This window comes from Cydia fagiglandana, chromosome 8 (genome assembly GCF_963556715.1).
Source record: "Cydia fagiglandana chromosome 8, ilCydFagi1.1, whole genome shotgun sequence".
NCBI classification, from domain to species: Eukaryota; Metazoa; Arthropoda; class Insecta; order Lepidoptera; family Tortricidae; genus Cydia; species Cydia fagiglandana.
The window spans coordinates 9,111,859-9,124,061 of NC_085939.1; the positions used below are offsets into that span (position 1 = coordinate 9,111,859).

The 12,203-nt window shown below is 37.1% G+C and overlaps 1 protein-coding gene and 1 long non-coding RNA gene across 2 annotated transcripts; one reads left to right on the forward strand and one right to left on the reverse strand.

Annotated features, from left to right (window-relative positions):
• Positions 1-534: 534 nt before the first annotated feature.
• On the forward strand, positions 535-4,719 carry LOC134667027 (facilitated trehalose transporter Tret1-like). Its single transcript, XM_063524333.1, has 8 exons — positions 535-683; positions 1,830-2,059; positions 2,146-2,316; positions 2,501-2,653; positions 2,851-2,983; positions 3,388-3,605; positions 3,879-4,070; positions 4,461-4,719. The coding sequence occupies exons 1-8, from the start codon at positions 608-610 to the stop codon at positions 4,680-4,682; spliced, it is 1,395 nt and encodes a 464-aa protein (XP_063380403.1). The 5' UTR covers positions 535-607; the 3' UTR covers positions 4,683-4,719.
• Positions 4,720-6,896: 2,177 nt separating this feature from the next.
• LOC134666623 (uncharacterized) lies at positions 6,897-7,787 on the reverse strand. The gene is made up of 2 exons (XR_010098532.1): positions 7,715-7,787; positions 6,897-7,540 (listed from the first exon to the last, which is right to left on the reverse strand). It is a non-coding gene; the product is annotated as an uncharacterized LOC134666623 (long non-coding RNA).
• Between the last annotated feature and the right edge of the window lie 4,416 nt (positions 7,788-12,203).

A 12,203-nucleotide genomic window follows, 5' to 3' on the forward strand; every position in this document is an offset into this window, starting at 1 on the left:
TTGCAGTATCTTTGATACAACACGCCTAAAACATGAAAGACGGATAGGACTTTCATCTTTTAACACGCTAAGCGGTAGACCATTTACATGTATAAGGGAAATATCATAAATACTCCAAATTTCCTCTTAAATGTCCCATGACTGGTGCTGTTACTATAATACAATACTTTCTATTATCTAAATAATTATGTTGTATGTGTGATAAGTACTTAGATACAATGTCTGAGTAAATACGGTTTGTTAATACGTAACACTCCCCGTTTGCGACTAATTTATTATATCTTTGTGTTTAAATATATTTATAAAGTACAAATAAACTTCTACAGACACCTTGAAGATAAAATTTGCAAAGTATTTATACCATTTACAACCTTTGTTCTTGCTCCATTCTCTCGAAAATGCCGTCGTAACTAGAAGTCGTGCAGCACATTGGTGCTTGTAATTAATTTTAATCAAAGTACCTTACTCAATTAACGGTTCAACATCTTAATAACATACAGTACCTACCAACAGTGTTTGTTCATTCACGTAAAATACCTATCACTAGTGAAAATCATAAGTTCCCGCTTGTGGATTATATCTACAATCAAATACTTTTTATTTTGGTATGATAAACATGACAGCGAATGATCAAAATACCAAAAATGGTTCCGTCCATAAGCAATGGATTATTGGTTTTATTTGTAAGTATACTATTTATTACTAATACTGTATTATCTACGGTCAAATACATATTAGGTAAGTAACGACTTGTGTAAAGGTTACATTCGGATTGCACCTGCATGCAACAACTTTGTTGCTGCACTTGCTGTAGCGAGTGTAGCGATGGTGTAGCGTTACAGCAGCGCGCGGGAAACAAGCGTTGTCACTGTCAATTTCCTTGACAAATGGGGTTGGCAACTGTCAAAGGTTTGCATAGATGGCGCCATCATAGCTTGCCCCTTTTTCTATGAGGGGTGGCATCCAGGGTATTAAAAAAACAGAAATTTGACATAATTCTAGGGATTGACGGGGCAAGCTATGATGGCGCCATCTGCTAAAAACTTCCACCGGCCAACCCCATTGAGTTGCTGTCGTTGTCGCACTGCTGTCGCGATTGAAACGTTATATCCATCTAAGTATCTATCAAGGAAACTGACAGTAACATCACCCGCATTTAATCTGCAATAGTTAACGCAAGAGTCATCATCCGAATGCTCAAATGTTACTTTACCACGACACGCCAGTAAAACAGGTATCGCACTCAGGTGCTTTTTGGGGTTCCGGTAGTTAACAGGAAAACCCTTATAAAATAATATAAAATAATATACAAATGTAAGTAATAAAGAATTGATCGTTATTTATCTAATCGGCATGTATATATCAGAATATAAACTATACGACAAATCCATTAACACCAATTTTTCGTGCTAATCTTAAAAATAAACTTTACTAAGTGCTTGGAAAGTAATGCTCCACTTTCAGAGCAGGACTCAGATCTCAGATGAAAGGACTTGCCTATTTCTAACTCGAGCTTAAATTAAAAACCCTTACATCCCTTGGCAAACAGTAAAATACTGATGATGATGATGATGATGATGTCCTGTTATCCCTCATCAGGGCATAGGGCTCTCAGAAGGGATTTCCATTTTCCTCCAGTAAAATATTCGACAGTGTGTTGACGCTTTTATAAGATATGGCTTGGCGCTGACTTCAACCCTGCTTGCAACCTGACTGCAACCACAAATAACAGTTGCTAGCGTATATTTTTATTATTCATATTTTATCCATTTTTAAGTCGGTGTTTCTTTTCTTTTTCATTGAAAATTTTAGCGTCTGTATTATTTTAGCAACAACAATGATCCTCACATACGGGTTGCAAAGTGGTTGGATGTCGCCCACAATCAGTACGCTGCAGTCGGAGCGTAGCCCTTGCGGCCGGCCGCTCACCACGAACGAGATCTCACTGGTCGCTGGTCTGATCAGCATGACCGCTATCACCACGGCAGTAATATTCGGATATATAGCCGATTACATAGGCCGCCGCAAGACTTTGATTCTGATAGTCATTCCTCAGATTGTAAGTGAATTAAAGTTTCAGCTAGTATTTTTACCTTGTCTCATTTCAGAAAAGTTGTATTCAATGGGTCTTTCTTTTAATTCCAGCTCGGTTTCGCATTGAAGATTGTGTCAGCCCACCCCATATGCCTAATGGTAGCGCAGGCCTGCTGCGGTATCGCTGGCGGAGGCGTGTACTGCGTATCTCCTACATACGTAAAGGAGATTGCACAGGACTCTATAAGAGGCGTTTTGGGATGCTCTGGTATTCTTTTGCAGGTTGGAATAATGTTCGCTTAAGATTCCACTTTTTAGACCACATGCAACGCTTGCTCGAGTTTTAACAACTTTGCTTCCTTGAAAACAAGTATTTATTACAAGATTATTTTTAAGAGTAATTAATTAGGTACCAAAGTGCACCTTCCCAGACACTGTTCAAGTTGTAATGCCTAATTTTTTTCAGAGTCTCGGTTTGGTGATAATGTACGCGATGGGAGCATACATGGAATACTACACGGTACTCTGGATAGTGGTGTGGCTTCCTATTCTAAATCTAATAGCGCTGTTCCAAATACCGGAGTCACCTGCGTTCTTAGTGAAGACAGGAAAAGTTGAGGTGATAGTTTCTCATTTTATAAGATATCATTAGGTAGGTACCTATATATTCATTTGTAAATATTGAACAAAATAACTTTTTTCGTCGTTTGCTGTAAAAATTACATAAAATATTTTAGTGACTCTCTAATTAACATAGGCAGCGAGTCATATTAAGTCTAAGACAACATACAAGATGTATTGTCCTTTTGTATTAAGGAAGCCACAAAAGTGATGGCTTGGCTGAGAGGAGTGGAAGAAGACCACAAAGAAGTGGAGCGAGACATTACCATATTACAAAACGAAATGATGGCGTCGGAGAATCTACCAGCAGTAACATGGAAGTCTATCCGTAAATATAAACTACTAATAGTTTGCCACGAAGTGTAAACTCGCGATTCCCCAAAAACGTAGGATTGAAAAAGCTAGGCTTTTGACCACAGAATTATATGGAATGGAGAGTTAGAAAAGTAATATAGACAAATACTTTTAGGTAATATAGCGTGTACATAAAAACTAGCCAAATCAAATCCTGAACCTAAATATCCCAAGCGAACTAGAACCTAGTGTCAAATAATAGTTAATAACCTCTAGCCGCCCAGAGACCTATAAAAAGGTCTCCTGTTCCATTCTAATTTGAACTTTATGTTGACAAAATAAAATTTAATTTTGCTTGACAAAGTTTGACGTACGGGCGGCTAGACGATAATATTATGTTACGAGTGAGTACCAATGTACAGGCGTTTTTTCTTTCAGTATCAGACAAGGTGTCACGGAGAGCTCTTGGGTTATCCTTCCTTTGTATGACTATGCTGGACTTGGGAGGCAATTATGGCATTGTTGCTTATGCATCAGTTATTTTAAAACAATCGGGGGTGACATTTTCTCCGGAGCTACAAGCATTATCATTTCCCATTCTCATGACGTTGGGGTCTTTAATATCTGCCGTTACAATAGAAAAATTCGGAAGAAAGGTAATACCTAACATAGCACTTATGATTATCATATAATATATATTTAAAATTTTCAGATAATAATTAGTATCATACCGAGGTATAGAGTAGACAGAGTCTAATCCGATTATGTGATTAAAAATATATAAATCAGTGTGTATTTGAAATATTCCTCCTCTTATATACTTACCCTATCAACTGATTTTTAAGTTTGACCATGTTCTACCTATTACAATTAGATAACCCGAAAAAATAACAAATGCCAAATCTTAAATATGCATTTATAAATTTCAGCCTTTAATAATGGTTAGCGCCATTTTCACCGGAACGCCGCTGGCTGTGTTGGGTGCCATGTTGCTCGTGGTGAAGAACGGGGGCTCCATGCCGCCCTGGATACCGGTCGCGTGTATTGGGGTCTGCTTGTACGCTAGCGGGCAGATGATGTCTCTCCCGTTTATCGTTATGTCGGAAATGTTCAACGTACAGGTACCTATTTATTACGTCTTAGATAACAACATTGAATACTTTTCAGGCTTCTTACTCACATCTCAGACACAAACACGCAGTCTTCCAGTCACTCGCACTCTTCAATTCAGTCACTTACACTCGTCTTATGTCTTATACAAATAGGCAAATTTGTTGTTTTCCAAGGCGTGTCGTGTGAACCACGAACGGTATTATGTAGCCATTGACATTCATAACTCAGATACAAATGTATATCTGTGATGAACACACACATACTCGTAAAATGCACTTAACAGGATTTTTACCCGGCACCTCTTGCTTTATAGGTCACTACATACCGACTAGGCTAAGAGGCTGTTATTCATAAATATTATCAAGTCAAACTTATTATAACATTTCTTTTTGTTATAGATGAGGACCAAAGTTCTCGGCCTTCTCTCTACCTACGGCTGGTCTCTCGCTGGGCTACAAACACTTTTGTTCGCGCCGATTACGGAACGCTTCGGCATGTACACTATATTCTTTACATTTGCCTTAGTTAACGCAATAGGAACTCTTATTTGCGCCATTACCATGCCGGAAACTAAAGGAAAGACTCTAGCGGAGATCAATAAAGAATTACTAGGCAGATGAAAATAAATATGTTTATTACTTATTACAGTTATTACATTTTAACTAGGTACCTACAATTTTACACTTTGCTTTAAACTCCAGCCAATCGTCATTCACGGCCCTAAAAACGACAATCCCAGACAAAAGCCAACTCCGTGAAAGCCCAACTCCTATGGTAAGAGCATGTAATGCGTCGAGTAAAATATCACTCGGTAAAAATTGCTCTTGAAATTTACATAGGCAAACGACCATCAGGACCCCCGAAAGCCACCTGGTGGAGAAATCTGGAGAATCAGTCGCTAAAAATACCAGCAACGGTTAGTAGATTAAACCTACAATGACAGAGCCAAATGGCGGAAGCATATTCAAAGAGCCGACCCCAAATGAAATGGGAAGAGGCATGGAGAAAGAAGAAGGAGAAGACTCTGAACTAAATTAGGTCCCAAAGACAAGGGCGCTGCAATAAAACCAGTGTGCAGATATCGCGCTTTAACTATATTGATATTGCACACAGTGTTATTTTACGACTTTGCGTATTAATGATGATACACATCACTCATTATCATCATCGATTGACATTCCTGCATTTCCAACATCAAGATCCATAATTGTTTGTTTTAAGTATACCTACACATTTAGCCCTATCAAACTGTTTTATACCATTTACTCGCATGTTTATTTATTTATTTATTTATTACTATTATTAATACAAGAAATAACCTTACGATCTAATTCAGTTCCCTGCAAAACTGTTTACACAGATTTGTCTGCAGGTGCGAGTCTCTGATATAATTACTTACATACGTAATCAATGTAAAATATTATAAAAACTAACATCATACACTTAACTAATATAGTCAGATATACCTTACTTTACTTGGGTGACATTTGCAGACACAGGCATGCAATTGTCACCCAAGCATTTTCAATAGGTGCTGCTTTACTGCTGTTTTAAATCTAGTTTTATTGGGCTCGAGCCTGATATTTTCTGGAAGACTGTTTAAGAAATATGGCAACCTTTTTTTTAGAGTTCGGTCTCCGTAATAATTGGTGACGCGGGGTATTTCATATTTTTGCACAGCCACTGATCTTGTATTATGTTTATGTTCTACTCGTGTCGAGATTTGCTCTTTATTGCTGTGGTTGTTAATTGCTAAGAGGTATTTGTGTTTTAAACTGACCGGGAGTATTTTACAAATTTTAAATAGTTTATTATAATTACCTTTACAACTGTTTCTAGTTTTTTTATTGACGAGTAACTTTAAGAATCTAATTTGTAGCGCTTCTACTTTATCTATATACGATTTAAAAGTGAGACCATAGCAATCAAGGGCATAGCTTAACACGGAATCAACTATTGCAAAATATAAGCACTTTAATACATTAATTGGTACTTTAAAGCTAAGGTGGTAAAATCTTCCTAATAAAATTCTAAGTTTGCTACAGATATAATTTATATGTTGTTGCCAAGAAAATGCGGAATCTACTTTAACACCTAAATATGTAACACAATCAACTTTTTCTATTGGTTTACAATGGCAATCGTGTAAGTTATTATGAAGACAAGTAAAGCTATAGGTATACATAGGGAGTGGCATTTCTGTTGGGCTTAGATATGGCGATTGTATAATTAGGAGCTTAGTTTTATCTGAATTCAATATAATGCCATTGTCATGTGACCACTTTACCACTGAGTCTATGTCTTGTTGAACTAGACGACAAGTTTCTATCATATTGGTTCCTGCGCGTAGGGTGCATAGGTCGTCAGCAAACATATGTGCGGAACAGTTTCGCAGAACTCCACATAAGCTATTTACATGCATTAAGTAACACACGGGGCCACATACGGAACCCTGTGGTACTCCACAATGTAAATAGTATAGCTAGCAGGATAAAATAAAGCGTCGGTTAAATTATTTCAGTCGACTTTCTTTTTACAAATAAAATATATCACCTGCCCTACAAATAATGCCTTGAGTGTAATCTGACTTCAAACTCCTTCTCCTGATTCCTGTGCTGTGGCGAGAGGCTCCATCACCATCCAGCCCGAAGAATATAATACTCACCAGCCCCTCTGTTACACTGGCACCCAACATGGGACCACAAAGTGTTAAAGTAGTATTTTGTGTTGGCAATACTTTATTGTCTTTATCCTTGTTCAGAAACGTTCAAAAATGGATACATTTTTGATCCTTTTTCTTAAGCTCAATTTTAATGTCGGCAATAAAAATCAACTTCACAGTTTTTAATATAATTTAATTTTATGTATCAATTAATATGTTCTTACAATTAATATTATTCAAATTGTCTATTTTTTAATTAAAATATGCAATTAAACGTACAAATTCAATCATCATTCAAATCTCTATGTTTCAAATTTTACTATGGCAATTTTATATTCAAAGCTTTGACAGTTATAGAGCTTTCAAAAACTTACTTTGTCATCTCTTGAATCCCAACGACAATCCACTTTGCTACTTTTGTATTTTTGTAATTTTGAAAGTAAACCAGCGTTATACTACAGTCCACTTATTATTTCACCACCTTTACAACACCTGAGACCAGCGAAGATTTTACATGGTCCTTACGAAGCCTCTGAATTGCGAGAAGGCAAGATTGTGGCATCGAGTCGAGCTCCATCTATTCAACGGACCTTCTCCAGTGAAGCCGTGGGTCATCCAGGTTGGCGCAGGGCACATCCAGCTACGTGCAAGTTCCAGAGCTGATATTCATTGCGTCCCATCAGTCAGGACAAAGCAGCGACGGACACACGGAGCATCCCATTTCAGAGGGAATCCAGCCGTAACCAGGAGTCAGTTACGGAATTCAGCCCATCCAGCACCAACCAGACCAGTCCAGGAGCATCCAGTGGGGATCAACTTCAACCAAAATCCAGATTCAGAATCCAGGAGCAGTCAATCCAGAAGGAGAACTAGGACAAGCACGAAAAAGTGAGATCGTTCCTTTTCCTTTTATTCCATTTACATTTCCTTTGTTTTCCTTTGTAGCTGCACCATCCATTCATTTCAAACATATTCAAATATATTCACTACTTTTCCATCTAGTGCAGAAAGTAGATTCATAGTCTTCATTGCCATTATTTAATTCAGTTTAGCAAGTAGATATTCAATTCAATAGTATTCATTAACGGTATTCATAATTGTAGGCAAATATAACCTCTTAGCACATTTCATAGCAATACATGAGATTTAATTTCACAATTTCACTTTCATCTTGATACCTAACTGTTCATTAATCACAATATTCATTAATTAATCAATTCACTAGCTTAATTTCAATTTAAAACTAAAATAACCGCACGTGAACACGTTAGTCAATCGATTTCTATAGCAAACTGCATTGTGCCGGGAGGAAGTAAACAAGGTAATTAAGTGATTACATAATTTTATTGCACCTCCGATCCATATTGCATTAAGATTAAACGCCTGGCAATTTCGCAGAGCAAATTTTGTTTAAATTCATATTATTGCTATTTTATTTGAGTAGGGTTATTACTTTATACCTTTATTCACAATGTCTAATGAACAAGATTTAAGGAAACTAAATTACAAGCGCGGGGTTATTAAAGGCAAACTTATTACATTTCAAAAGTTCGTTTCGAATCTAGCAGCCAAACCGCAATTAAGTGATTTGCAGCTTGCCGAGTTACAATTAAGATTCGACAATACAGTGCCTATATACGATGAATTCGATGCATTACAGACGGATATCGAGATGTTGTCTGCGTCAACAAGCGAGGGGGATATCAGAGAGGAGTGGGCTCTCTTCGAAGATACCTACTTCGCGAGCATGTCGTCTGCGCAAGTGCTGATCCAAAAGCATTCGCGGCGTAATTCTGTCGTCAATGAGTCGGAGGTAAGCGCTGCTAATACCGTTGTCAAGGCGCACAACTCAGACTTCATCAATTCACATGAAATACCACCAGATTCAAATATTCACGTCCCGCTATTTCGGGAGTTACATTCAATTGTTCCTAGGCACAGCTTGACGCCAGAACAAAACGCTTGTGAGGAGCAGTTTACAAAAACTGATCCTGACAGGCAATTCAAAGTTTCCATGCAGTTAAAGGAGTCGCCTGCAGTCCTGGGGCACTCACGTCAGCATGCTTCAGCTACGTCTCTTTCAGTGGAGCGTCGCTCAGAAGCCGAACAAAAGGGCTATATTACACACAAAGAGCTCGAGCGTCCCAATAACTTACTTTCGCGTAAGGCTCAAGGAGACCCAATTCCTTCACGGTCTCTTTGTCCGCTTCTCGGCGATGGCAATCTCGTCCGTGAGGGGGGAAGACTGAGCAACTCCAGTTACGATTACGACCTCAAACATCCAGTGTTGCTCAGTTCAATATTCAGTGACATTGAGTCACAACATTCATTTCTTGAGACTGGAGTCAATTATTCTGATCCAATCTTGATATTCACCCAAAACGGGATTATTTGTGAGTTTGTGTGCCTTGCCATGGGAGCAGTGCAACTCGAGCTAGATTCACATTTAAATAAACATGCGTTCATTGCAGCCTTGCGCCGATTCATTGCGCGCCAGGGTAAAACGCAGACAATAATGTCTGGTAATGCATCGACGTCATTGGAGGTATACGAACGCATTCAGTTTTCTTTAACACGGCATTTGCACATAACATACGAAGGGATGTCTGCACTACTGATTCAAATTAGGGCAATTTCAATCTCAAGACCGCTGACTTTAATGTCAGACGACCAAAGTAACTTCGGTTCCTTAACTCCTTCCCACTTCCTTATAGGACGATCCACAAATTTCGTGCCACACCCACAGACTACTGCCTCCAGGACTTCGTCAATTCAACGTTCGTGGCACTCATCAACAGGAACTCCAGGAAGGCGTTCTGATTGGCGTGAAGGACAAAACTGCCACCTCTTCTCTTCTGTCAACCGGTCGAGTCGTCCGAGGCATTCGTGGCAGCGACGGCGTCGCAAGCGGAACAAAAACATGCAGACAAAGAGAAGGGTCATCCGACGAGCCTACAACAACATCTGCTCTCTCCCTGTCGACAAATAATTGAAGATCTAGACTTCAAGGCCGGGAGCATGTTCAGAAACGTTCAAAAATGGATACATTTTTGATCCTTTTTCTTAAGCTCAATTTTAATGTCGGCAATAAAAATCAACTTCACAGTTTTTAATATAATTTAATTTTATGTATCAATTAATATGTTCTTACAATTAATATTATTCAAATTGTCTATTTTTTAATTAAAATATGCAATTAAACGTACAAATTCAATCATCATTCAAATCTCTATGTTTCAAATTTTACTATGGCAATTTTATATTCAAAGCTTTGACAGTTATAGAGCTTTCAAAAACTTACTTTGTCATCTCTTGAATCCCAACGACAATCCACTTTGCTACTTTTGTATTTTTGTAATTTTGAAAGTAAACCAGCGTTATACTACAGTCCACTTATTATTTCACCACCTTTACAACACCTGAGACCAGCGAAGATTTTACAATCCTATTCTATATTTGATTTCTATCTGAAAGAATAAACTAACATGTCATTACGCTAATTTTATTTTCAATAATATTAATAAATTCAATCTTCCATAATATCCTATCTCAAAAGGTTATGGGCAATAAATAAACAATTAAAGTAAATATGCTAAATAAATAAAAAGCCCAGAGCGAAAAATCAAACGAGGTAAGTACCGATAATTTCAAATTTTTCAGCCACAACGGCGAAAAATAAAAGATGGCTACGTCGAATCACAATGTAATTCCACAATTGGATGATAAACAGAACTTTTCAAACTGGAAATTTAGAATAAAAATATTACTAGAAGAGAAAGGCATAGCAAAGGTATTAACCGATAATCCGCCCACCGAGGCAAAAGAAAAAGAGAAATTTCTACAAAGTGACGCGAAAGGAAAATCAACAATAGTACAATACGTATCCGATAAATACTTAGATATAATTAAAAAAGCAAATAGTAGCAAAGATATGTTAACGAAGTTGGAAGAAATATTCGAAAGAAAAAGCGTTTTCAACAAATTATATTTAAAAAAGAAACTATTGACCTTAAAATGCACCGGGAATCTACAAGACCACTTTTTGAAATTCGACACAATTATAAGCGAACTGGAAGCCGCAGGCTGTAAACTAGATGAAAGTGATAAAGTCGCTCACTTATTACTTACTTTACCAGATTCATATGAAACCGTCATTACAACATTAGAAACTATGAGCGTAGATAAAGAATTAACTACAGAATTTGTAAAGAGCCGACTATTAGACGCCGAACTAAAGAATAACGGTAAACAATCATCATCGCAACCCGAAGTGACATTTGTAGCATGTTTCAAATGTGGAAAACGAGGTCATAGAACAACTGATTGCTACTCCAATAATTTTAATCAACAAAGAGGTCGAACTCCCAATCGCGGCACAAGCTCCTATAGAGGACAGAGCAATTATAGAGGAAGATCATATCGAAGTGCACCAAGAGGCACAAGAGGTTCATACAGAGGACAAAGTCCACATTATTTGACAGACAAAGTAGCATTTATAGCAATGGCTGCAATAGAAGATACAGATAACTTTATTCTAGATTCAGGAGCCTCAAACCATATGTTAAAGAAAGAATGTGAGAAATATGTGACTAAAACTAAAGAAATGCCAATACCAATTAAAATAGAAATCGCCAATGGAGAATACTTGATAGCACGAAGGAAGGGAATTGTAAACGCCAAGTATGAAAATTTAGAAATTGAAATTGAAGTGCTAATGGTTGATGGATTGAAACATAATTTATTATCGATTAATAAACTTACTGAAAAAGACTTTGAAATCACCTTCAAGAAAACAAATGTAGAATTACAAAAGGGCGATATTTACATAAAAGGAAATAAAACAAACAACTTATACTTACTGAAACTAGAACTAATTGAACTTGAAAACATTGAAAATGCAAATCTTACAAACGAAAATAATGACTTATGGCACAAGAGACTTGGTCATATTAATTATAATGATTTAAAACGATTAAACCTGCCAGTACCAAGCAAGATCTGCGATACTTGTGTCGAAGGTAAGAGTACACGAAGAAGTTTCTACTATCAGAAAAGCAACACAAGAGAAATTGGAGATCTAATTCATTCTGATGTTTGTGGACCAATAGATCCTATTGGTATATATGGACACAAATATTTTCAGGTTCTGATTGACGACTTTTCACACTACCTTGTCGTAAGATTACTAAAAACTAAAAATGAAGCTGAAAATAATATAATAAATTTCATTAAATTTATAAAAACCCAATTTGGACTAAAAACGAAACGGCTAAGAGTAGATAATGGAGGTGAATTCAGTTCAAATAAATTTAAACAATACTGTAACAACAAAGGTATTCAAATCGAATATACTACTCCATACACGCCGCAACAGAATGGGACATCAGAGAGAATGAACAGAAATATTCTAAATAAAGTACGAACCAAATTAGCAGAAACCAAGTTACCAAAATGTCTTTGGAGTGAAGCAGTTACAGCA

What these genes read in the sequence shown, in the direction of transcription:
- LOC134667027 (XM_063524333.1), top strand. Translation starts at nt 608, where the DNA reads ATGATAAACATGACAGCGAATGATCAAAATACCAAAAATGGTTCCGTC. An exon ending in GCTCTGGTATTCTTTTGCAG is followed by an intron (nt 2,317 to 2,500) that starts GTTGGAATAATG and finishes AATTTTTTTCAG; the next exon opens with AGTCTCGGTTTGGTGATAAT. An exon ending in CGGAAATGTTCAACGTACAG is followed by an intron (nt 4,071 to 4,460) that starts GTACCTATTTAT and finishes TTTTTGTTATAG; the next exon opens with ATGAGGACCAAAGTTCTCGG.